The sequence below is a fragment of the Chamaea fasciata genome, unplaced genomic scaffold (genome assembly GCF_029207755.1).
Source record: "Chamaea fasciata isolate MVZ Bird 193981 ecotype frontalis unplaced genomic scaffold, bChaFas1.0.hap1 SCAF_4, whole genome shotgun sequence".
Lineage (NCBI taxonomy): Eukaryota > Metazoa > Chordata > Aves > Passeriformes > Sylviidae > Chamaea > Chamaea fasciata.
In genome coordinates, this window is record NW_027094089.1 from 12,244,371 (window position 1) to 12,270,469 (window position 26,099).

General features: G+C 36.4%; 1 protein-coding gene across 1 annotated transcript in view; it reads right to left on the minus strand.

The window, feature by feature from the left end:
• Positions 1–4,389: 4,389 nt before the first annotated feature.
• The window catches only part of RIC1 (RIC1 homolog, RAB6A GEF complex partner 1), a 44,049-nt gene continuing 22,339 nt past the window's right edge, over positions 4,390–26,099 (minus strand). Inside the window, exons 4-26 of the mRNA XM_066180852.1 lie at positions 24,131–24,238; positions 22,912–23,054; positions 22,538–22,671; positions 21,471–21,562; positions 20,335–20,423; positions 19,335–19,479; positions 18,814–18,862; positions 17,511–17,660; positions 16,957–17,154; positions 15,485–15,523; positions 15,106–15,216; positions 14,429–14,518; positions 13,647–13,807; positions 12,496–12,634; positions 11,319–11,435; positions 9,824–10,552; positions 9,352–9,510; positions 9,109–9,242; positions 7,848–8,134; positions 6,861–7,055; positions 5,424–5,601; positions 5,098–5,286; positions 4,390–4,796 (exon numbers count right to left, since the gene is read on the minus strand). Coding sequence (XP_066036949.1) covers positions 4,511–4,796; positions 5,098–5,286; positions 5,424–5,601; positions 6,861–7,055; positions 7,848–8,134; positions 9,109–9,242; positions 9,352–9,510; positions 9,824–10,552; positions 11,319–11,435; positions 12,496–12,634; positions 13,647–13,807; positions 14,429–14,518; positions 15,106–15,216; positions 15,485–15,523; positions 16,957–17,154; positions 17,511–17,660; positions 18,814–18,862; positions 19,335–19,479; positions 20,335–20,423; positions 21,471–21,562; positions 22,538–22,671; positions 22,912–23,054; positions 24,131–24,238 — 3,922 coding nt within the window. The 3' untranslated portion in view covers positions 4,390–4,510. The remainder of the gene's footprint in view (positions 4,797–5,097; positions 5,287–5,423; positions 5,602–6,860; positions 7,056–7,847; positions 8,135–9,108; positions 9,243–9,351; positions 9,511–9,823; positions 10,553–11,318; positions 11,436–12,495; positions 12,635–13,646; positions 13,808–14,428; positions 14,519–15,105; positions 15,217–15,484; positions 15,524–16,956; positions 17,155–17,510; positions 17,661–18,813; positions 18,863–19,334; positions 19,480–20,334; positions 20,424–21,470; positions 21,563–22,537; positions 22,672–22,911; positions 23,055–24,130; positions 24,239–26,099) is intronic.

The following is a 26,099-nucleotide window of genomic DNA, read 5'->3' on the forward strand; positions in this document are numbered from 1 at the left end:
AATTAGCCAGGCTCCCCTGTTCACTGTGGAAGAGCTTCTGTAGGGCCACAATTCTTCATGGTTCTGTCAAAGCTGTGGGTACAGCCTGAGAACATGCTAAGCATTTAAAGCAGTCTTGAGCAGAAGTACAAGCCAGTTAAGAGAGACCTAGACATTGCTGTCTGTATTTCAAGAAGGATGTCAATCAGTGTCAATCCAATTAGTGGTCCTTAGCAAAAAAAATTTTTTTTAAAGTTCAGTTTCAGAAAGCTGAAAGAATCAGTCTTAAAAACTAGCAGTAATTCATCTAAGAAAGAACAGCTCTTTCAGTCTGTTCTCAGAATGGAACAAATAGAAGTTTCGAAGTACGGGTGAATTTATGTAACCATCTTAGAAAGCTGCCCATGCAGAGTTTATTTGGAGATTTTTTTTTTCAGGGGAGGGGATGGCAGTTCTGTTTGGGTGGTTTTGGTTTGTTTTGAGGTTTTTGTTTTGTATTTTTGGGGTTTTTTTTTTTGGTTTTATTCTTTTGTATTTGGTGGGGGGGGGGGGGGGGGGGTTGGAGTTTTTTGGATAGGAAACAGTTTTTTGAAAAAAGTAAGGAAAGAGTATATAGGAGCCTTGTGTCTGCTGTGTAGTAGCTTTAGGCTCCAGCAGTGGACTCTTAAAGCCTTTCCCAATGCTCTCTTACTAACTAAGCCCAAGCAGTTGCCTGTTGCAGGGGCCAGGTGATAAATAGAACACTCAACAAGTTTGTCTTTTTTCTGCTTAACACTGGGATGACTTAGACCACCCTGTGCTGCCGTTCTTGTCACTGCCTACTTCAACAGTGTTCAGCTCTAGGATAGGAGACTAAACTGATACAGTAAGTTGTGTCTGCAGCCTTTATGTTCCCCCTTGTGGGATATCAATCCTGCAGTTGAAGTCAGCCTACCACTCACAGCAAGTTACCCATCATCTTTAATAATATCATTGTAGTCATAGACAACTTCTCCCCTCAGTTTATTCTGAAAAGGACCTCCTTTGTAACAGTGGGTCTCAAACCTGTAGCTTAGAGACACTTTGCCTCTAAAACCATCTGAACTGGTTTCTTTGACCTAAAACATGCTGAGGAAAAATCAGCTACTTGGGTTGAGAGAAGTGATTGTGAAAAGTTACCTTTTACAAGTGTACCCAGGGTGAAAGGATTTGTTAAATTGGTAGCAAGGAATATAGAATATTGTTGCTGTTTTTCTGAGACAGTTTTGCACAGGGTAAGAACCAGATCAAGAAAATTTGATGAGTTGTGATGGAGGAAATCTGACCTCAGCCATTTTTACATGAGCTGGATACACAAAATGAAGAGTGTCAACATGTTGAATTCCAAAAAAGATGTTGATCCTCAACTGGTTAAGTGGCCCCTTTTTCCCATCTATAGTTAAATAGTGCAGATTTATAGATGGATAAACCTTTTGAAGTGGGTTAACCCAGGCTAGCTGGTGGGTACCTAACAGACTGCCCTCTTACACCCTCCCCTCAGCAGGCCAGGAGGAGAACATAGGATGAGAAAATTCATGGGTTGAGGGAGGAATGTTACTTGTACAAACAACAATGAAACAAACTGGCCTTGGGAAAATTAATTTATTATCAAGTAAAATTAAAATACGATAACCGAACACTTTGCCCCTACTTCCCCCTCCTCCCTGGATTCAGTCTTCTACCTTCTCTACACCCAGTGGTGCAGAACTGGGGCTGGTCAGTTAAGGGTCAGGTCATGGTCAGTCTGTAACATTTCCTCTCCTCACTATTGCCCTGCTCCAGCATGGGGTCCACTCCATGGGATACAGTCTCTCATGAACTGCTTCAAAGTGGATCCTCGTCTTGCTGGGGTGGTTCTTCAAGAAGAGACTGTTCCAGCATGGATCCCCTGTGGGCCACAGTTCTGCCAGAAACCTGCTCTTGCATGGGCTCTTCGGGCTGCAGCTTCCTTCAGGGCTCATCCATCCACCTGCTTGGTGTGGGTGCTGCAAGGCTGCCACTGTGGGTATCTACCCAGCGTGCTCCACAGTGGGTTGCAGGTGTAGAGCCTGCTTCCCCATTGTCCAAAACAATTGATCTGCTGAGCAGTACCACAGCAGTCAGACGCTAGTAGTAACAAGACTGTTAGGATATTTAATGTGTGTGTTTACTTGCACAGAGCCACAGGCTGCATGGTATCTGTTCCTCTGCATGGATCCTCCTGCTCCTCCTTTATGGGCCTGCCTGCCTGCAGGACTCTTCCTCACTCATCTCCCACAGCATTTTTTACCCCTTGTTAAATACATTGCAGAGAGGAGGCACCAGCTTGGCTGACAGGCTTCCCTGTGTCTGCTGGAACTGGCTGGCTGACACAGCCCCCCTTGCTACCACACCCTTACCATCTAAACTCACTACATTTCTTTTCATAGTAGCAGGTGGATGTAACTTCAAAGATGCACTAATAAGGCAAAGGTTTGATTCCTTCATCCTGTAAAAAACAAACAGCAGGAGTATAAAAAACAATCACCAGGTGGTTTCTCTGAGAGCTTTGTCTCTCTAAGCTAGCCTACTTGAATGGCTTGAAGTCAGAAATAGTTACTTTTCACAGGAGTAACTTCAAGTAAAGTTGAATACATTTGTCTTTTAATTACAAGTATAACAGCAGTGAAATCAAAATACAAAATTAGCACGTAAGATTTGCATAGAGATAATTACTACTAAAGTACAAACATCTAAAATCTCACAACTAAAAAGATTTACCTGCTAAACAACAGTAGCACAATAATAAGATATGAATATTAAGAATGTTAATATATCAGTTAATGTATGTTTTACTTGCACAGATTCAAAACCTGAATAGCAGAATGCTGACCAGGATGGGCTTGGCTTACATCATTACCACAGAACCACAGAAAAATACTAACTTGAAGCACAGTTTTTATTTCTTTTAACATAGATTAAGCAGGTTTCTTTATCATAAAAAAGCTTTAAGTATTATCCCCTTAAAACAAGAATGAATTTTGATGTCAGGTCACAACAGGCTTGTAGGTATGATAGACATTATCTGTAACCAGTAGCTACAATGCAGAATAAGCTTAATGCTGGGACTCAGACTGAGTTTCTTTCCTCTAACTTCAGTCTCAGTTTCAACTCTTATAAAATGAAGTTTAAGTTGCATTCATTAATAGCTCCAGCTTTCCACATAATACTTGCAATTATTGCACTTGTACTGGTTGTATTGGCTTAGTAAAGCCATTCTAAAGCAACAGTTTAATATCTGTACATTTTAAAGCACTTGATCTTATCTACAAAGGATATAAACATGAAACCACAATTCATTGAAAACTTAATTGTGAATAGTCTTAATTGTCAGATTTTAAATGGATGTGCATTTAGTAACTACACTAGAAAAGCAACAGATGATGTAACTACCCTACGATGACTAGTTTGGTCCATGTCAGTAATCAAGTGATGTTATAAAAAATAAACTAGTTTATCGTATACAAAATGAGTAATGTTGCATTTTTGTTCAGATTGCACAGTACAAACAAGCTAATATCTAAATTAATACTGTTACAGGTAGTTATTACATAGGGACAGCAGCTAGAAAAAGTAAGTACCTCAAAGCAACAGACTTCTGCAGCCAGGTTTTCATAACATTGTATGAAAGTTAAATATGTCTTAGTTAGAAGTATGCATATTATAAAACGTTTGAAAAATGTTGAAGTATGAGCTGTTAAACTAGTTTTCCATAGCAAGAGTATATGATGATAATTTACATTTAAAAAACCCATTTATCAGAAAAGAATTTACAATGAAATAAATAACCTTCAGCAGTCCCTTAACCCAACTACACGATCTGTTAAGTGGCAGTAGAAAACAGGTAAGCCACCTTGTGTCAGTGTTAGGTCAGTAAAGGATGCGTCATCCAGAAAGAAGTGCAACTCTGCTTTAACTTTACTAGTCATCTAGAAACATGCAAATACATATAAGTACCTTCAAATATGGTACAGCCTTGAGTATCTTTACAAGATTATTCACAAAAACATACAATATATTTTACAGTCCTTTAATACAAAATATCGGTATCAAACCAATCTGAACTGCATTGATCAGACATTTATTAGGCAGGCAAACTGCAAAGAAAACAGTTTTTATATTTAATCCCCTCTTCACCTTTTAAACTCAAGCAGGATATAAGTAGTTTCTTCAGAATGTGTTGGTGATGTAAAGGTACTGATGAACATTGGCTGAATCTGTCTCTATATGTGTTTACTGTCTCTCCAACACTATTTGAAGTATCAAAATGTAAAGCTGCAGTCTGGCGATTGCATCAAAAAAGTCATGCCTCCTTTTGAAATTATTAGATGAAACTAGTGTTTAGTTATCCCCACTAAAAATTTCAAAGATTGAAATATTAAAAAAAATAAAACAAAATTTAAAAAAAAGAGTTAAAATCCAAAATGCAGAAGCAGATCTAAGAGCTGGTTGCTTCCTTTCACACCTGATGCTTGGGAAGTTGTTCACCTTCCATTTAAGACACAACACAGTCATAACTGCCTTCTTGGAATGAATTCTCATCCTCTGTCTTAGCCTTGTCCTCTTCATGTCTGCTTGCATTGCTGCTGCCAGCATCACTCTGAGGATTAGTGCCATGGCTAGACGAAGTCCTGCTTTCCTCAGCTCTTGGGTTTGCTTGTTCAGGAACCTTAGAAGGATTCACTGGCTGAAACGCGTCAGGTTGTACTTGCTCTTCTACTATTTCATTTAGTTTCTGGATCTGTGGTTTGATGATACTTAGAAATGGCTTGTACCCAGGGCTAGGAACAGAATGGGACAGAACACCATGAGTCAATAAAAATTAGTACTTCTGTCATGTGCCTGAAAAGCAGAAATTATTTTAAATAAAGAGAAAAAGGCAACCCTAGTCAAACAATAAAAGTTGGAAAGCTGGTTTCTTTGAGTTTGGTTTGGTTTGTGTTCTGGGGTTTTTTTCCCAGTATGATTACAACTCTCTCAAGTGATGTTTCAGCTAAGGCTATGGTAATAATTCAAAGTTACTTTTTAGATAACAAACTATCTAGAGCTCATATGAACATGAAGGTAGAAAGTAACACTTACCAATCTGTAGAAGCCCACTTGTCAACAGCATCTAGGCCAGTCTTGATATTCTGACAGATTTCTCCGTCAATATCAGAGGACTGCATGATACTGAAAACCTGGTTGATAACTGAAGATTCTCTGAGAATAAGGCCTATGACAACACACCAATCCAGACATCCTGCTTCCATGAAGATATGTAGCAAGTACCTATATGGAAAAAAAAAGAGCTGTTTATTTTTCTACTCCCAAGACAAAAAATTGCACTGTGATTGTGTAGATTGTTTCTTTCTCTGAATGCTGCATGCCAGCAATTCTGTCTCAGAGGCACATATGTCATTACTTACCGCAGCTGCACTTGTGACTTGTGTGGCCCTTTACTGGCCAGCTCTAGAGAGAGCTGCTCAAGCTCTGACTGAGTTAAACTTAGACTGGAGAAGTTTTCATCCACCATTGTCCAGTCTCCATCCACCATAGAACTTGTTTCAGTCAGGTCTGTTGCTGAACCAATGCTGCATTCATCACCTATCAAAAACATACAGAAACATAAGGGGAAAAAGAAACTACTTACTTTAGTAAGACTCAGAATTGCTGAACTACTTTCTATAAAAACTGATAAACAGTAATGCTTTATAGCGTATCAGTTACTTCAGGCATATTGTCCATCCTGCTTCAGCATTCTTCTTGTCACACTGGATGGCACAACTACTCTTGCAGGAATGAAATCATTTTTCTATCCATTAAAAATAATTCAGAATTATTATCAGTAAGGTATCCTAGGTATGTGTTGGCTATCATCATAAAAACACCAATACAGCATCTTGCATACTATAATCCTAGAATCAAGTCTAGGCGTGGTTACAGTCTGTCTAAAATTCTGCTTACTCAACTTCTAATTTCGTTAAAATGAAGTTTCAATATCAAATTATTTTCTTCACACAAAATCATTAAGATTTTGAATGCTTTGTAATGTAAATATTTACCTGCACAAATTAGAAATATTGCAAATAAAAACATAAAAAGCACATGCAGTAACAGAATTTTCCAAGGAACAGTAACATCTAAGCTAAAACCATTACAGTGGTGAGTCACAAAGGCACCTACTCTTGAGAACGATTTCCATATTAAAGCAGATTCATCTTTTCTTGGAAAATGTTTAGGAAGTCAAAAAGCTATTTGATTATCTTCTTGCCCATGAATACCAGTGCTAGATGAATAATTTGTGAAATGGTTATTAGAATTCAGCTTGCAATTCAGCAGCTTTGCAGCTGATCATACACTGCAGCTTTTAAAAAGCAATTTAAATACAGCCATAGGAAAAAACACAACTATATGGGTCTCTAATTTCCTCAACTTCCTCAATAAGTAAAGTATGTAATATCATTCTTAAGAAACCCAAAAGCACAAAGTTCATGCAATTAGAGCTGTTCCAACTGCTGCAAGAGAATGATCCATGCAAGAGATAAAGAAAAAAAAACCCCACAACGTAGGACGGACACTCTTCCTAGCCAGACTGAAAAAATACTGAACTTCAAATTATCATCACAGACAGAAACTTCAGCCAATATCTATTTCATATTCAACTTTATGTACTTAGAGATGTACAACATGGGAATTATATTTCTGGTGTAAAAAAATCACTTTCAGTAAGTCCATTTCTTTTTTCCTGGATTTTTCTTATCAGCAGTTGAGAAGTGACAATACAGCAGTGACAAGCAAAAATCAAAATATAAGCACACACTTCACATTTTTCCAATAAGCAGATTGAAGGAAGAGTGACTAACCTTTACTTAGCAAAGGAGAAAGAAATGCATCTTGCATGTGTGGTCCATGGGATGAAACAGTGTCAATCTCTCTCTGAGAAGAGCCGATAGTACCAAGCCAGCTGCGACTGCGAGGTGTGTTTGAAACCCCTGTGTCCATTTCCATGTTTACAAAGGTGTCTGCAGGCTGAGATTTTAGTAGTTGCTCCCCCACGGCTAAAAAAAATCAAAACACACCACAGAAAAATCATGTAAGTATCCAAAAGGAAACTCAGAGTGTTCTCTCTAGGTTATTTCAGGAAGGTAAAACTTGCATCTAAGTCAATATTCAGGGGACCAATGAAATGCAAGGGAATGCAGCAAGTTTAGGCATTTCAGGAATTTCTGGTCAGCTTTTTACGTGAGCACTGGCATAAAAGTATGATGTAATAAAGTGTTAGCATCAACAGAACTAAATAATGATGCTGCTACTAAAAAGAGGAAGACTTGGCAGTCAATGTCAGCCTTGACATAAGGAGGTACGGTAGCATCAATTTTGCTGTAAGGAGACAAGGTAGTGAACTGAGAGAACAATAACATAAAGGAGGTTTACAGCAGTCGTCAAAGTTCTTACCATCTAACAAATTTCAAACATTAGGAACATTACTATTTAATTTTTAAAGTTAATCAAAAGCTTATCAACAGACTACAAAAGAATATTGATTTCAGTAATTTTCTGCAGCAGAATTTACACTGGAGCAATTTCCATGTTCAGTTTAACATCTGCACTGATGTCCAATTCAGTGCATCTGAGAAAGCAGGAGATTTCAACAGAAATGGTAATCACAAAAGAGATATTGTCTATGCTAAACAGAATCTCTTCAAAAAATACACTCTGTGTGAGAAAGCTGTGCAGATGGCAAGCCTCACCCTGTTCTTGGATGAAGAGAGGCAGAACAGAGTGAGATTCACAAATGTAGCATTGCAGGAGGGAAATCTAGTTCATATCAAACTCAGACGTTACTGTACCTGTCTTGTACTTTCCATTCTTGAAAGGTGAATTAATAGATGAAGCTGGTATAACTGGAAGTGGCCAGAGGAAATCCTTATGTAGCTTTTTCAAAGCACACACAAAATCCTCCACACGAGCAGCTCTGGCTCGCTCCTTGCACAACCAGCCGATCAGCTCAAAGCCCAACTGTGCAGCAAAGCAGCCAAGGTCCTTCAGTTTGATTTCCTCCAGCAGATGCCGAGCATGGCGCCAGAGCATCATGTCAATGTACATGTTCTCAGCACAGTCACTGTCTTTACTCCACCTACACACACAGCACAGAACAGCCAAGTGAACACTGATAGGGCTGAGTTGCAAAGGCTGTTGGCCACAACTGCAGAACATTGAGTGACCAGAGTAGTAGAAGGGGAGCTTTCTATGTAACAGCAGAAGCAGTTTCCATCATTCCTAGCTGTTTATATTCTCTAGAAGATCCCACTGCCTCAACAGGTAGGTGAAATAAAGGATTTAATTTACAACAGCAGCAGTATTTACAGAGCACTAAACTATTAGCAATGCAGAAAAAACTAAAGAGATAAAAGGCAGATGACACTGCAAAGTTTAGAGAAATAGTCAAGCATTGGCCTAGAACCCTTCCTATCAAAACCGTTACGATAGTACTCTCTATTAAAAATTACTAATTCAGAATTTATACTAGGATTGCTTTTTGGGGAAAAACGCCACAGCAAAGATAATAATGAATTTCAGTTCAATACTACTTTTGAACTGTAATACTTGTCAATATTGGGTCAAGTATACAGCAGCTTTAGAGGGGTTCACCCCAAGGCATAAAAGGTTCTATCTGTAGCTTGGAAACACACTGCCAGATCAAGATGTGCATAGTAGCAGAGCAGTACACTGTGACACTGCCAACTGAGCGGTTCAAAATGTATTTTTCAGCAAAACAGATCCTTTAAATATGAGGCATGTGGTCTCACTAGCCACTTAAATTACTGCAGATGTAATGTGTACCACATCCAGTGGTTTCAGTCTTTTGGTAAGTAATATCTATGCAAGCATGCATGTGTATACATACAAACACACATACATATATTTACATGTGTGAGAATTTATTCTCCCAAGAATTTTATGAGACATAATACAAAAGTTGTGAAATGATAAATGCAAAACATGTAGAAGGAGATTATGACAAATCTATCATATAATTTATTTCTAGAACTTCAACTGGTAAGAAAGTTAGTCCTGTACCTAAAAAAGTGAGGGAGAAGAGAACATTACCTTTTTCCAGATGGGCCAGAGGGCATACTCATTGTTTTTGTCAAATTAAATTTGCTATGGAGATTTTCTGCTGATTGGGATAAACTAATGCTGCGATGCCTGAAGAATTCAAAGCCACCACTTGAACTAGGTTCCTAAAACCAAGAAAACCAAAACATACACTCAAAGGACCAAACATGACATATAACACATGAAGATTAATCATGTGCTTGATGCACAGTATTTACTTTTCTCATCACAAACCTGAGTTGTTGGTGTAGCTGGGGGTGTTTCTGTTTCTCCAGAGCCAATGGCTTTAAGAAATCTAATCATATGACGACAGAGATCCCACTTTCCCTGCTCTAAAGCAGTATTAAATAGGAGAGTAGCATGTTGTCTGCTAACTGCTGGAACTTCCATATTCTGCAAGCAATAAAACATAATGAAGTGATTTACGTTTACTATAGAGCATCCGGTGTTCTATTAAGTGAAGCCACACTGCTTCACATTCTGAAGATTATAAACAGCAAATTTCATACTATTATTTTCCTATTTAAAACAATAAACTAACTAGTTACACTGCATGATCTTACCACCCTTCATAACTGGACATAATATCAACAGAAAACTGTTGAATTAAAAACCTGTTGAACATGCACAACTTTAATATGACATTATTTTTAAAATACTGCAGTGTTAGTAAATAGTTAGCATTCTTGCAGTATATTTGGTGTACCTGTAGGATAATAAGGTAAGAGGCAGCTGTGTCCAAGTCCTGGGCCATTAAGCACTCTTCAAATAAATCCTTCGGGTTTCCAACAGCAGCAAAAAGGTAATTCCACAGGGCATATTCTGTCTTCCTAGCACAATGAACAACTGTCTGCAGGAAGAGGGGGAATTCTGAAATGAACTTCGCCACAGTGGGAAGGAGAGGGTCGGGAATGGGTTCCCGCGAGGTAGCTTCTTCTTCCAGCACTTCATGAAGCATCAGTTCTAGTACATGAGGAAAGTATGGCAATGTGGCACAGGAGTGAGCCAAAAGCAAGGCTTGTTCACCGAGGTTCCTAACCAAGAGCTGGCGTAGAATGTGATGGAGGTAGATCTGCGAGGTTCTCTCAACAATGGAGAAAGGAAAGAGAACCTCTAAGTGTTCTCTAGCACTGGTTTGAGTGTATAAACAGTCATAGAGCACAGTGTCATTAACAGCACCAAGAACCAAGGCATCTTCAAACAAAACAGCCAATGGGTATATGTTGATGTGGAAAGGCAGCATGATCCGTCTTGACAGAAAGGAATGTGGTTTTCGATGATCTCTGGGAAACAGGGGAAGCCAGACTTTCATACCTGCCCCACCACAGCTGAGCCACAGAGCCTCCAGTAAGTGGCGTTTCTGTTTGTTAATCCTGCAAGTAGTCCATACATTTTCAACAGACTGGGCTAGGACAACTGGAGCACAAAAAGGCAGCTATTTAAAATGAAAAATAAATTTTTATAAAAAAAAATCAGTATCCATTCATTATTCCTTTTATTTTTATCCTATTCACAAGAACTCTATTTTTCAGCAAAGAACTACTGTCTTCAAATATGTTATTCTTCTAACAAAGAAGAAACAAATTTGTTTCTCTCTAATCTGCATCCTAGCATGTTACAAAAGACCACTTAATACTTTTGTTAAGACATTTCTTTCCTTTTTTTAACCTCCTTAACATTTAGTCAAGAGGCAGAGAGGTAAGAATAAAGGTGAAAAATAAAAACCTGCTCTCTGCTTCTTCAGTTAGCCCGTAAGTCCAACCTAGAACTGACAAATCTTTATCTGAACTTTCCAAATTTCACTCTCCCAACGTGCTTGTTTCACACAGAACTGGTTTTCATCAACCCAGAAGAATTGCAAGTTTAGTAACTGATTTCTATTGTTGTTATTTCTAGGAACTTTGTAAGCATACTCTGCAAAAAATTGTAATATTCCATAAACATACAAAACAGTTCTGGACAGACTAGAGATTTTCTATTACTGGTGTATACCAAAATTTGGGCAGTATCTTTACTCTTAAGGCTTGTCTATTTCATTTCAATATAACTAGCAAATGCTAATATACTTCCAGCTAACAATTCAGTCTGTAACTGTAGATACTGCCTTGCTTATAGCCCTATTTTCTTTATGTCTGGACTGTTCTCTTGCACAGCTTCTTCCATCACTGACTATATGCAGTACTCCACATATATTTACTCACATGCTTTCTTTGATTAGGATTGTTATCTTTATCTCGTATCTGGGGTCCAGATCGATCCCTTTGCAACATGATAAGTTGTCCTGCTAAGTTAAGCATTATACTTTCAGCTTCACAAGCCTACAGATAGAAAGAATATTATGCGAATTATTTAAGCTTTTTGAATGATTTTACTCACAACCACAATAAAAACTGAGACAAAAAAAAAAGGTGTATATTAAATGTGTCACTTTACAGAGAAATCTAACAACTGAATTCAATAAAGAAGGACTCAGAAAAATCAAGAACCAGTTATTGTGCAAAGGAGTAAATACTGGAAGGTTTCTTATTCACCAGACTCCATGTGTTTAATATGGACTTTTTCCAACTATGAGTCTTAAAATGGGCAATCCACCAGTATTCTAAGAAAAATAAAGCTCCACATTCTTATCAGTATCATCACAATATGATTGCCAGTCTCTGATTGCAAAGACTAACACTGGTACACAGCCCAAGAGCTGAGCCAAAGAGAGTTGAGTCACACTTGCACAGCATCTTGTACTTTTATTTAGCTGCAGTTAGAGAAAATTTTTTTAGTAAGGTGTGTCAAGAAAGCAAAGTATTCTGCTCAGTTAAGCCTACTCTGTTTGCAACCCAGACAACAAAAACCCAAGCTCTCTTTGCATGTGCTTTCAGTGCCCTGAATAAATTCTGAAGTTAAGACAGGGACCTTCACATCTTAAGTCATTGTTTGGCTGTTGCAGAATTGACAAAGAGTACCTTATAGGGTCATATGCCATCTTTTCATTTTTTCCATTTGTTCTTTGAGTAATGGACATCTTATTATAAGAAAGGTAATTCCTAATGCCATGGATTGCTCTGGTTTTTGACTTTTAATATACGACAGAGCAACATACCCTTGAGAGAGATAAATTTAATTTGTTCACCAAGATCTGGTCCCTTTGCAAGTTAACAAGAAAATGTATGAAATAAAATCTAAATTCTTACTTCTCTTTCTACCCCCTCACCCCCAATTTCCACATAGAATGTCTATATAATGAACATCAGAAAAAAACACATTCCAGATTTTACCACATAGAAGAGTCACTGATTTATGATTGATTTATCAACCAGGAGTAACCTTTAAGGAGTAAGATAACAAATTCAGGCACCAATTCTACCAAATTTTGAGACCTGTTACCTGCTGAGGCATCTTCAAGGTGATGCCAGTCTCTGTCCTCACTGACGTCAACGTAACAGACACTACAAGAAAAGGATGAGGAATGTACCGAGACATGGACACTTCTTGAAGAATTTGGATACTGGCAGTAGGATTAAGACTGAAAGGAAAATGACTATATTTAGAAATTTTACAACAGTACTTAACATGAAATAATTACATTGAAGTAAACCTAATGAAAATAAGCAACTTACCCTTAGCAAACAGTTTCCTCTACAGAACAAATGACATTCCTTGAATCAAGAATCAGTAGAAATGCCCACATATCTACTCTATATAAAGTTACCAAACAAACTGAAACTGGGTCAGTGTTCTTGATACTTTGGGAACTACAACTATGAGTAGGTAGAAGACAATATCAGATACTTCAGAATATGACTCTATTGACTCTTCAATGAGACAGTTCCCAGGTTTGGATTTTGGTGGGAGCTTTTTTAAAAGCATTTAAAGTATTTTTCTCTGAAGTTCATCAACAGCTTGCTTTTTTCTACCACAAAAAGGTCCCTTCTTGCTAAAGAGAAGATACCATAACTGAAAGAAAAATCACCTACTTAGGCACTTTAAAAAACCCCTACCTCTGGATCTTTATCTCCTCCTTGGATTCATTAATCTTAGCTGTCTGAAAGTATCTGGCATATCTCACATTGCTACTTCTTTTACACGAAAACAATTCATCACCACCACACCAAAACCAAACCTTTTTTCTCTTCATCTTTGCAAGCCTGTTGCCACCTTCTCTTCACCAATTACTGTTTCTAATGTTAGAAACTTGTTTTTATTTTAAAATATTCAAAAATGTGGGTGTCTTTTAGCACCTTTTTCTTCTATTCATATTCAGTTTTCAAGCTCCTATAATTTAGGAACATGTTTGTTCAGACAGCTGGAAAAATACATCAGTCCCTACCTATCTCCACACCTAATATGCCTATCAGCATGCATGCAAGTGACAACACTCATCAACTTGTGCATAGAGATAACATTTACCACTCTGCATTTTAAAAATCTGACTCCATCAGTTACCAAACACCTTTGTATTACTGTAAGAGTTTACTCAGACTGAGTGCAGATCTACAGGTACCTTACTGCAAAAGGATTCAAATAGTGACACTCACCCCTCAGACCTTCTCTCAATACTGTAAAGGCAAATGGAACAATCTGCTCTGAACAATATAACAATGTCCCGGAAGACACTCAGTAGTAACGTGTCTGCTTGCACTTTGGTGATGTGAGCAAATGCATTGTCAAGGTTAGACGTTCGCAGGTAGATTCTCAGCTGCAAGGAAAAGGAATAGTTGGAATACATATTCTGCTTACCAACAAGCTAATAGTAATTCCACATCTGGTTATTTTCTTTATTGTGGAAAGAATGTAATGTACCAAGACACATTACTCAGTTTTTGTTTCATCAAGTGTTTTATCCAGTGCATTTTATTATTACATCCAAAGCAGTTAAAGCACAGTACAGCCAAATCTGAAGTACTGAACGACAACCATAAGGAAGAAATTTAATTCACCAGTTTTTAAAAGCAAAGAGTAAGCAAATCTCCTCTGGCCATACAGTTTAAAAGCTTGCAAAAGTGTCCCAAAACACTGAAAACAGGTATCTCAGAACACGCTTTGTGCTAACATGCAAAAACGTCACATAGTTTTCAGAGCAATGAGTAGATTCACTCTAGTTAGCAGAAAATAGTTTCTAATAGCAACAACAAAAATTTTCTGCAAATAATTACTTATATATTGATACATAAACTCTGAATATGACCAAAAGTCACCCAAGTTTATAGTGTATAAACATGTTTATAACACCACAATACTTGTTATGTATATAATATTACTGTCATACAGAACAGATACTCTAATCCTTTATGTGTAACTTTGAAGGAAAATATCTCACCTCTTCCTGGTGATCATTTAAATTATAACATGCAAGAACAATGAAGTCATTCCACCATGCTAAGCCACCTGTCACCATCATAGTTTGCTCCTGAAAAGAAAAAAGCAAGCAAATGACATATAGGTATGTATTTTTCTATACTTACAGACACAGACATGTACATTATATGGGTAATCTCTGAAAGCCATACATCATCTCTGTAAGCATGACTCATAGTGGCAAGACAATGTATTGGAACTTGTTAATGTTTAAAAAAACCAAAGTACTAAAGAGTAGCATGTGAAAGACAAACCGCATCCTGCAAAATATAGTTCTACAGTTCTTTATGCTATTGGCATCCTTGAACTCTCTCACATGCGTTTCTAGCCAGGATTTACAAGCTTTACATCCAAAGCTACGTCACATGAACTCTCAGACAAATGGAATTAAGTGTCTGACTATACGCACTCAAATTTGGAATCCTCTGCTAATACTTAGACACAAATTACTGTGTCAAAACCACAAGATCTGTGTTTCAGACATTTTATGAGAAACACATGTAAAACCAGCATCCCTAATCCCAAGTGTGTCTACAGGCTGTTTACTTGAAAATGATACTGCTTAATTTTCTCCAAGTCTCACATCCCAACAAATAAAATTTTCCCTGTGCACCAGAATAAAATTCCATCACCTCTCACCTGGGTAATGTTTCCGAACAGCTTCCATTTTTTGGTGAGTAAAGAATAATGTGCAAAACCAAACTTGCCAACAACAGCTACATTCTGTCCAAGCTTGTCAATAGCTGAAAACTGTAAAAAAGAAAGAAAAATTACCAGAACCTCAGAAGGGAACTTATTTAAACGATACATCTTATCCAAATATGGCACCACAAGGCAATATAACATGAGACTCAAAACATGTGAAGTATCTTCATGTTTCATACTTTACTAAGTTTACAGTTTTCTTTCTGTAATGTAAAATAATGATTTCATTTTCAGAGTTCAGCCAACGCTAATAGACAATTATAATCCTCTAATATTTTTAAATAAGCACAAACATATTCTTAAAAAAACTCACCCTTATAGGCCAGTTGCTCTCTAGATATGTACTATGAATCTAAAAAAAAAAAGAGAAAACCAAAACCACATGACTATACCAAGTACAATTATAGTAGTGATTAACTGCAACATTCTAAAGGGATTTGGACAATGTCAGTGTTTTTTTTCCAAAACACTATCATTAAAGTATTTAATGTTGGAATTTTGTTTTTAAATACAATTACTGCCCCCACACCAGAAGTTACTGATGCCTAAATGTTACCCTGTCTTCAATACACAAAATATCAAAATGCATGAACAACATGCACCAGATAATACCATATTACAGGTTAATAGTCATAATTTGCTCATCTCTTCTCCCAGCTACCTCCCTCTCCAAGAGAATCTTTCACAGAAACATAAAGGTTTAGATAAATACAGTCCTCAGACAGGACTTCCAGTATAGGAATGAAATTTCTAATCCTGTCACAAATACACACCAGCATATCCAAAAGCCTTCCTATGAGAGAACTTGATTGGAATAAGTCAGATCAAATCTCAGTGCTGGATTCTTCATGTCATTTGGAATGATACAAACCCAGCTTCAAACTTCAGTTTCTGATCTGACACAAGGCAGGTAGGTACTCTTGAGACCCAGCCACTGTTCTTTTTCATGGATATGTTGTTCCCCACAGTAATTGTAATTATTTCAGCTTTACTTTTACCACAGAATAAAGACCTCTCCCTCCTACACCAGTTTCAAAAGACAGAAGAACTACCAGGCCAGATAAAGGGGAAATTCAACAGTACCTGGAACCTACCTTACATGCCTAGAATCAAATACTTTTTAATACTACTAATTCATGTGCAATGTGAAGCACAAAATATTGGGGACCTTTCAGAAAACTTTATTTAAAAAAGTGTCACCAATTCAAGCATGGAAGAACACACACTAGAATTTGAGATTAAAAGATATTTATCTTTTTCTTTATATTACAGGGAAAATAGAAGTCCCATTACTACCCTGGAAACAATTTCTTCTTTGAAAGCTTAATATTGTGAAGTTTTAGTTACATGCTTAAAGAGATGCCATTTTTCATGCTTGAAAGTACATCTGGAGTCTGAAGGCTGTATTCATCAGTTGAATATGCTTTAAAGCGTTTTGCATAAGTAACAAAACAAACACCTAAATGATTTCTTGCATGTTGCACTTATTCTCCCTTTCAAAGCACAGGAAAGTAATTAACTACTCCTTTCCAAAGTCACAAGACCTTCAAGACTGTTTTTATTGGCTAAGAGGTAAACTCAAAGCCACAAGGTTGATAGGACCAATTTTCATTTACCTTTTTCAATGAGAAAAAGCTGTACCACAGCAAATCCCCAGAGACAATAAAAAGGCAATGATCTCATACCAGAAGAAAAAGATAAGGCAGAGAGTGAGATCAGCTGCATATTCTACTCCTACAAACTCTTGCAGGCACAAAGCACATACGGGTAACCAGGATCAATTACCTGTACAACATGCCAATGCCGGTGTCCTAGTAAAGTGCTTAAACCCTGAGAATCTAAACTGCCATCTGAAAATGGGCCTCTTTCCCTGCTGTGGTTATGTTCAGAGTGTGCCGAAGAATTTCTGGGAGTCTGTGCTGCATCTCCACAGTTCAAATATAAGCGATCTTCTCCTTGAAGGAGGACTTGTTCCTGGTTACTCTATATTAAAACCAAACAAAAACAAAACAAAAGAAAAAAAGCAACTTTGAATTCCACATACAGAAGGCAAAGGAAAACACAGAATCAATATATTTAGAGATTATAAGTACACAATATGAAAAACAAGTGTTGAGGCAGTTCTCAGTTCTTGTATCACTATATACTAACAGGTTTTATGTTACAGTATTGCATAGCAATATTTTTGCAGTACCATTTTAAAAGCTCTATGACAAAAAAAGAAAGACAGCTCTAATGGCTGCAGAACAGACTTAAAATCTGAGAGAAGAATTCAGATGTCATCTAAAATTGAAACTAAGATCTAAAATAAGGATATATTTAGCAACAAAAAAACTTACCATACAAGGATTAATAGTGAGGGCACTCTTGATGAACTGAAACTGCAGAATACCAAACTGTTGAGCTTCACTACTTGCATTTCTTTCAGGTTTCATGTTTGAAGAAATCCCATCAATAACCCAGAGATGATACCCTTCTGATCCCCAGGTCTGAAGGCAAAACAATAACAATAATAAAATCCCCAAGCCAAAACTACATACATACATATAAATATAACACTATATATTCTCATAAAACAAGAACTACAGAAACTTATTCTAGCTGATCTTACGATACACATGAGCCTGGAAAAAATCCACATATTTTGTTGTTCTAAAACGTATCATAATAGGAAGCAAACCGTAAACTTCACAAGGTACAATAAGAATCTAGCTTGAATTGTTTCCTGTCCTACATAAAAAACAATGATTAAATGAAGTGTAACTGTACAAAGACACCCACATAAGTAATGAAGACTTTTTAGTTTGCAGTTTAGGGCAACAAACAAAAATTCCACAGAGCCAGGTATGAAACAATCCTGATTTCCAAAATTACACTGGCTGTTGTTCATCAAATTCAATGGTACCAGAATTTCAATCTTTGAAATTTTTAAAAGGCACATTTAAAAGGTACTGTCATTGCATTTATGTACCTCTATTTGGGATGCATGTTTAGAGTTGTCAATCTTCATAGCAACTATGTCATGACAAATAAACTAAATTGTTTTAGAAATACTGCACAAAATTCACCATGGTTTGTATTAGGTCTTGTAGAATGTTTTTGAAATATGTTATAATATAAAATTTACTCTAATTTATTCTATTTATTTATTGATTTTACAGACTAGCAGGATTGGATTTTAATGTTAACTAGTTAAAAATTAAAAAGCCAGCAGTTAAGTTTCTCTGGAATTTATAATCTGAGTAAAGTTACTTTAACTGGCCAGCTAGAAATTTTAGAGAAATAAGGGAGTTTACAAGTAGTGTTGATCTGTGTCTCATTGCACTTTCAAACATAGCACCAGATAAAAAAGAAAAAATAAGAAAAACCAAAAGTGTTCATTCTTAATATTAAAAGCAAAGGCAAGAAAAGGCATGTCATGCATACTTCATGATCAGGTTTACACACACAAAAAAATTCATCACTTGTCCCTTTTTCCTTCAATGCAATATTGCAGTTAAGAAGCGTAGTAAAGGCATCTTACTGTGAAAATGAATTTAGCAAAAAAGAAAGACAGTTTGATTTTCTGAAAATCTGTTATACTAAAAACAACTTAAAACTTTAAGAGCCATCCTATTACAGTATTTTCCCATTCATATTTACCATGGAACTGATTTTTAGAGGGTCCTTTTTGGCACCATCAGATTGATACCTTAAAACCAGAACAGAACAAGTTTGAGTTTGAAAATAACTTCATCAGAATAATAAATTAGATTCCTATCTTCATATTTTCATATGGTTCTATAATGAACCTCATCTCAAATGGTACAGCCTGTTTGATCCATGACACTACAAAAAAGACAATGCAACTGTCAGATGTCTAGCATAAACTATTTGAAATACAGGCACTGAGGGAATTTTAGTATTTGCTTGTTCAAGCTTGCTTCTAGGGTAATTTTCTTTTACAGACAAAAAGACCACTACAAAATGAAAATAATACATTTTTGTTTATATTTAAATTATCCCCTCCTAATTATTTGCAATGATATCTTAATATCTAAAAAATCAAAAAGGAAAAATATTTTTAAAAGCTAATTTGGTGAATTAATTTCTAATTAGATGCTTTCAATTAGAAAAACAAATACTTCTAATAAACTCGTTATAATATCATTAAAAATACTCACGCAAAATCACCTCCTAAAGTACAGATAAGCTGAGCACCAAAAACACTCCATAAGGACAAACCTCCGCATTCCCAGGTCACCATCATGACACAGCTATCAGGTGACCATCTAATTAGTTTAACGGGTCCTGTTTTATTCCAAATATCTGTTTAAAAGCAGACAATAAAATAACAGAAAACACTGTAAATTCTTCTTACTCTTACTCTGGTTTCACCTTAAGAGTATGAACAAAATATTTGGAAGTAAATATTTGATTTTTCAATTAAGTGAAGCATTAATCAAACTGACTATCTCAAAATGAATAAGGAGCAAACAAACAATGGTTTCTTTCCAACACATGCTTGGTTTCATCAGAAACTAGGAAATACAGGAAAAGGTGCCAGATGTACACTGCAGTAACACAACCACAGAACCACAATTCTGATAAAGTGATTTTTTGGACAATATAGGCACTTAACACAGCTCTAGAACTTATTTATGGATTTGTTTCTTAACTGAAAACCAATAGACACACACATTTACAGCTGAGGATACAATTTACCCACTTCATATGTTCCTTAGTCTCAAGCACAGAATACTACATGAAAAAATACATGGCAGTGTAGGAAGGATGCTGCATAACTCAGTATTTTTTCTGTATCTTACATGTCAGTTGCTTCAAATTAATTCACAGTTCTATTATACTCATTATCAGTTTTGACAATAACCTCTCATTTTCTCAGGTAATTGAAAAGTAAATTCAAGAATAAGAATTAGTCAAAAAAACCCCACAAACAAAAACCACAAACCATCCACCCAAGCCCTCACATACAAAACAGATCCAAAAGTTAATTAAAAAGAAAGCAGCTAAAAGTGCAAAGACACAAGAATTAATTACTATGAACAGAAGGAGCAAATAGTACTCACATCAGTGACTATGCACACAAATAAACAGAGGTTAAACAGTGAAGGATAAAAAATATACTACACCCTAAAAATTCTAGCAATAAAAGTAGCTCACCAGGATATTGTTTTGGTGTCAGTTCCAATCTATGAGAAAACTGCATGGCGCCAGTGGTGGTATCTATTGTATAAACCTGCACGGAGCCACTGGAAGACATTACACATGCTTTAGACTACAGACCATTTGGATTTCTTATCAGCTTCAAGAGGCTAAGAAAAGCTGCTTTTTTCTCTCACCAATAGCAAACTGATCTAGAACAGATATGTTGAATCAAATAATAGTCAAAGAACTTTTATGAAACAAATTTCTAAGATCCTTTCCTGAAGGCATCTGAGGACCCAAAACACCAGCCCCAGAATAACCAATGCACTAAAACTACTTCATTCTCTTAAAATACATATGTACGCACAATCCACATACACTTATGGCTTCCAACCGGCAGACAATCTATTAGGGAAGGCAGTATTTATTCAGTGCCAAGGTTTCATCAGGGATGTACTAAGGCATACTAGGATCAGTAAATTAAAGTAACTATTTGTCTTTCAGAGGAAACACCAACACACTGTATTGTTACAACAAACAAGAATACTAGTTCTTAAGAGGACAGATGAAAAACACACCAGATATTTTATTAAATGCTCTAAAGCAAAACCCAAGTAAAATACAATCAAAGAAAATAATAAGCTGCACTCCAAGCCCAGCTTAAGCAGTATTATACAGGGGAGAGTTGAAGGAGCAGTAAGCAAAATACCACAGCTAAAAGCAGTTCTGCAACATTTAATTTACAAATATTCTGTTACTTAAACAGGCAACATTATTCTTGACCAAATCATGACTGCACAGACCATTTTCTAAGTTGAGTGCAAAGTGCTGATTCTTGTTCTAACTACTTAAAACTGACTTTATAATCCTGCTGGGATAACAACATTTTCCAATCCTTGCTACTAGTCCAGCCACCTTTTAATTTTTTTTTTCCCAGACAGCAAATAAAAATTTCAATAGCAGTTCAAGCAGGCAACCATTTCTTTCTACCTCTCTCCTGTCTTCTTGACAGCATATTATGCAATCTCTAGGCAGACTGATTATTCTGAGCTTTACAGTTCTTGCAACACAACTCAGTAAGAAGTAACTACTAATTCAGCTTTATAATGAAACAATCTCCTCCTGCTCTGAACCAGCCTTAAAAAACTTACTTGGCACATCCAAACGCCATTAGCCTGTATTTGTTATTTACTGCCACACAAGTTCCATCAACTACGTCTTGCGCCCAAACACCATGGAGCTGCTGTAGAGGAAAGAATTCAGAAGATTTTTTGTTAAATAGCGCTTTTATTAATAACAGTCAGCTTCTATCCATGTACACCATATTACACATCTGTCAGTTGACCTTCATGACCTCAAAATTTCTGTTAATGTCAAGATCCATTGACCTGGCTCAAAGAAACAAAATCCAGCAAATGCAAAACTGGTTTCATTCTTCGTAATATAAATTACAGAAAGAAATCAGCATGTAGGAAAACTGTTTGTATGAACTCTTACTAACAAAATAGGCATAAAAGGCATAAAAGTCCCTAACACTGCCTAGGGGAAAAAAAACCAAAACAGTAGACGGTACTGAGAATGAAGAAGAAAACTGGAAACTAAGTTCCCATCTGCAACAGTTGAGATCACAGGTATTTTAAGTGGATGAAGGAGTCTGATACTAGATGTATTCTTTTCAGTTTTCTGCAATTAAAATAGTGGTATCCAACAACAAAATGTTAATAGTTTTTAGTCTGAATTACAGTTAAGAAAACACCTAGTTTGGAAAGGATTCCTGTAAAACAAATTCTGAAGTATGCTTGTCACTATGAGAAAGAGATAGACTTGACTAGGCCTAAGCCCTAGACATAATGCTTATGATACTTAGCCACAGGAAACTTCAGACACAGGAAACCACTTCCTATCATCCCACTTACAACTTCTAACAGAAGTCTGCTGATCTGACACAGTAAGACGTGGTCTATAATGACAATTTGAATGAATAAAAGAAAGTTAAATCTATTATCAATTATGGTCTCCCAGTGTGGTAACAAGCCTAAAAAATCTAGCTGAAATTATGCTACAAAACGCAGTCCCGTTCTTATGTCATCTCTTAAGCACGCGTTAAATTTTAGTTTCTTTGTAACTGAACAGAATTTAAAGTAGAAAGCTAACTGAAATGCAGAGATCAAGGAAAACACAGTTATCGTGCATGGTAGAAATTCTAAAGGAAATATACCTCAGCAGTGAATCTACTTGACATCGGTGTAATGAAACCAACTCTGCCATCATTGAAAACAACAGCAAAGCCATCAAGTGTGGCACAGTATTCCATATCTCTGATGTAAACATCTTCAAATCCCAAAAGTGAACCTGATGAGAAAGTATCAGTAATTTAAAAATATGTGAACATAGAAATATTGCAAGCCAAGAGACATTTCAGATGTTTACTTATTATTTCAAAGAGAAAATCTAATTTAAACAGGCTATTTCATTCCCATTTACAATGGCAAAATTTTCCCATCTCTGCTTACAAACAGAAAGAATATTTTATATTAGATGGTATGTCACTGAGAGATAACTATTGTAAGCAATACAACCCTTAAAACCTACCTCGAGAAGACTGCAGATCTAAAGAAAATGGAACTGTACATAGGTTGATGGCCTTCCTTCCATTGGTCATACCATCCCAGTGAATGAGATGGAGAAATCCATCAGCAGTAGACACAAGTAGATCTTCTAACATGGACTGCAAACTAATAAAAGGTATTTGTTAATCCCTAAAAAGTTTCATCTCAAATCAATGTCACACAAATATCAATTAATGTCATAAACACTGTATTACTACCTCTTCCACCTGCAATTGCATTGTAAAGTTACACGTAAGTTACAAACATGTACCACACTGACAAAATATGGTATACACCTCAACTTCTCTCCAGCAATCACAGTTCATGAACAAGTCTGTACTGTTAGAGCAATTGCTTAACTAATATACTAAATGCTGAAGATCTTTTCAATACTTTTGACTAATCATAAGACACTTCTGCTGACAATCAATTGTTCACCTATCCCAGAAAATTAACAATACTGCCTAGGCCGCAGATAATTCACAATACATTTTAATCCGTGGTTGAAAAAAACTGATGAAGGAAAAATTAGACTCCTTGTAAATCCTTCCTTAAACATTTCCAAAATCCTGACAACTACTCTTAACCTACTTGTATGCAAAGCTTTTTTCCAATATATACTGCATGTATTCCAACACCCATTTTCTCCTAAGGAGCCTCTTCCCAAACTTCACTTTGTTACTTCTCCACCTCACTCCAATGCTATGAAGTTTCACCAACTTTTCACACATACTTACTTAGCACACTCAAAACTTCTTCATAGGACAGGCAACCACCAAAAAAAGCAAGAGATAAGAAAAAGGACAAATGTGGACTCTAGACAGGCATCTGGAGAAATGCTGAAATACTGCACACAGTTTTGTTCTAACCTATCAACTCCTCCACAAGATCTCTAATACATACTGTCAGCTGAAGAGCAAAGTCATTTATAGTAGTACACAGTAATACTCAACATACTGCATACTTCTATATGCCAAAAGTATCAGTATAGGCAAGCACAGAAAGAATTCTTAAACAGCAATTCAACTTTTTTACCTCTGCAGACTTAGTAGTTGCTAATAGTAACTTACCAATATTAGTCCTTAATAATAATAAGCCTAAAAACTTACTAGAAGCCTTTTCTTCCATCCAGTTTTTCCTTCACTCTTTAAAAAGTACTGGTATATATGGAAAAATTCTCAAGACCCAGTTAATGAGCATACCTTGTGATAGAGGCTTGCAAGTCCAGCACTTTCTTCACTTCTAGATTTAACAAAGGAGCACACTGTTCTTCCTTATAATGTGGGGCACCCTTCAGATGTGGGCTTCCTCTAAAATACAAGAGAAGTATTAGAATTATAACAGGTTGTCCCTCCAAAGACACAAGAGTTACTGGCCTACATTCCCATGACTTTTTTCCCCCCACATACATACGGATATACCCACACCCTCCCCCAGCCAGTCATGTGCAATCTGCCACAAGCAGCACTGAATAGACAGGATGCAATTTTCACGTTAGAAGTTTAGTCTATCATTTCATCCTCTAGATCCATAGAGTATGTAGGCAAAATAAGACAACAAACAGAGAATGAACATTACAATAGCTGTGTGGCCTGCCTTAATACTTATAAAATAAGTGATTTATCAATGAAAAATCTGATTTAAAAAACTGGTACTCAACTGTATACAAAATTAAATATGTTGTAAACAGTTGTTAACAAATTAAATATGTTGAATTCTTAACTATCTCCAATTCTTTCTTTTTCAAGATGCATTACAGATCTTAGAGACTGCAAAATGTTTGTTTCTTCCATTCCTTTTGCCAGATCAATGCTTATAATATAAATTCAGCATACATAACACAAGTAGACATCTATCACAGTATTTCATAGAAATATTTCTCCCTGCAGCAAATTAACTAGTTTTTAAGGCCTACTAAGAAGAGGTGACTGAATACTGATTCCTTCCCTTTAAACAGACCATTATAAAATATCAACTTCTATATGTAGAAAGCTTCTTATTTTTATCTTCCTCATTTGAAATTTCACATTCCACTCATTATGTTACAACATCATTATACATTACTATACAGAATCATTAAAGTATTTCTTACTTATCTGGGTTATCAGATGTGCCACGTGCTTCTTTAACATTTTTTTTTAAATGATAACTGACCTACAGTCATAAGTATTGTAACATGTCATCCAGTTCATCTATCTAATGAACATTAGGCTAGTAAGCAAAGCAAATTATGAATGAAACAGGCATTGAAGATGTCGTGGGTTTTGTAAAGAGTATGTTACTCTATTCCATCTGGGTGGAGCAGAATTGCTTATCTTTGCCCAAATGGGTCAGTGTCGCTTATCAGATGGTGGAGAGCTAATTATCTCTCTTCATTGTTTCACTACTCCCATGAAAATATCTTCTGCTAATGGACAATTAAGAGCTCATCAATGACATGACACTTTATATTGTACTATTGTAAGATGCTCCACACAGGAAAGAAGAGCCAAAGCATCTTAACCTAGATAAAAAAGAGCCACAGTACCACTAGTTTTCCAGTTTACCACCGGATCCCTGGAGGAAGACCGGATCCATCTCACCATTACTGGACCCTTTTTCTTCAACGGGACCATCTCTACTCCAACAGAACCACATCTGCCACTCCAGGAGGGCTTACTCTGGACTGCTTCCAACACCCTGACCAACAGGGTGTCAGGTTGTATTTCTGACTCTGCCAGGGTTTTCTAGGATTTCTTGTTTGTTTATTTGCTTGCTTATTCTTCTGTACTACAACATCTGTATTTTTTTTAATAGCCCTAGTAAAGAACTGCTATACCTATTCCCAAAATCTTTGCCTGACAGCCTTTTAATTGCAAATTTATAATAATTTAGAAAAAGGGGGAGGGGCTTACATTTCAAGAGAGACTCCAACCCTCCCTGGCAGATACCTGTCTATCTAAACCAAGACAGACGCTAAGTTAGAATTTATAGTAACTTCAATAATCAGAAACAATAGATATGTACACAAATTCATGTAATCTTTACTGGTATTTTAAGTGAAAAAACACTTATTTTAATTTACATCAGGGTCGCAAATATAACTGCTTAAGAATGGCAGAAACCAAAGCAGATGCAGCTTTAGAGACATCTGACAGCACAAGGATACATCAATCCTGTCTTGTTTATCTC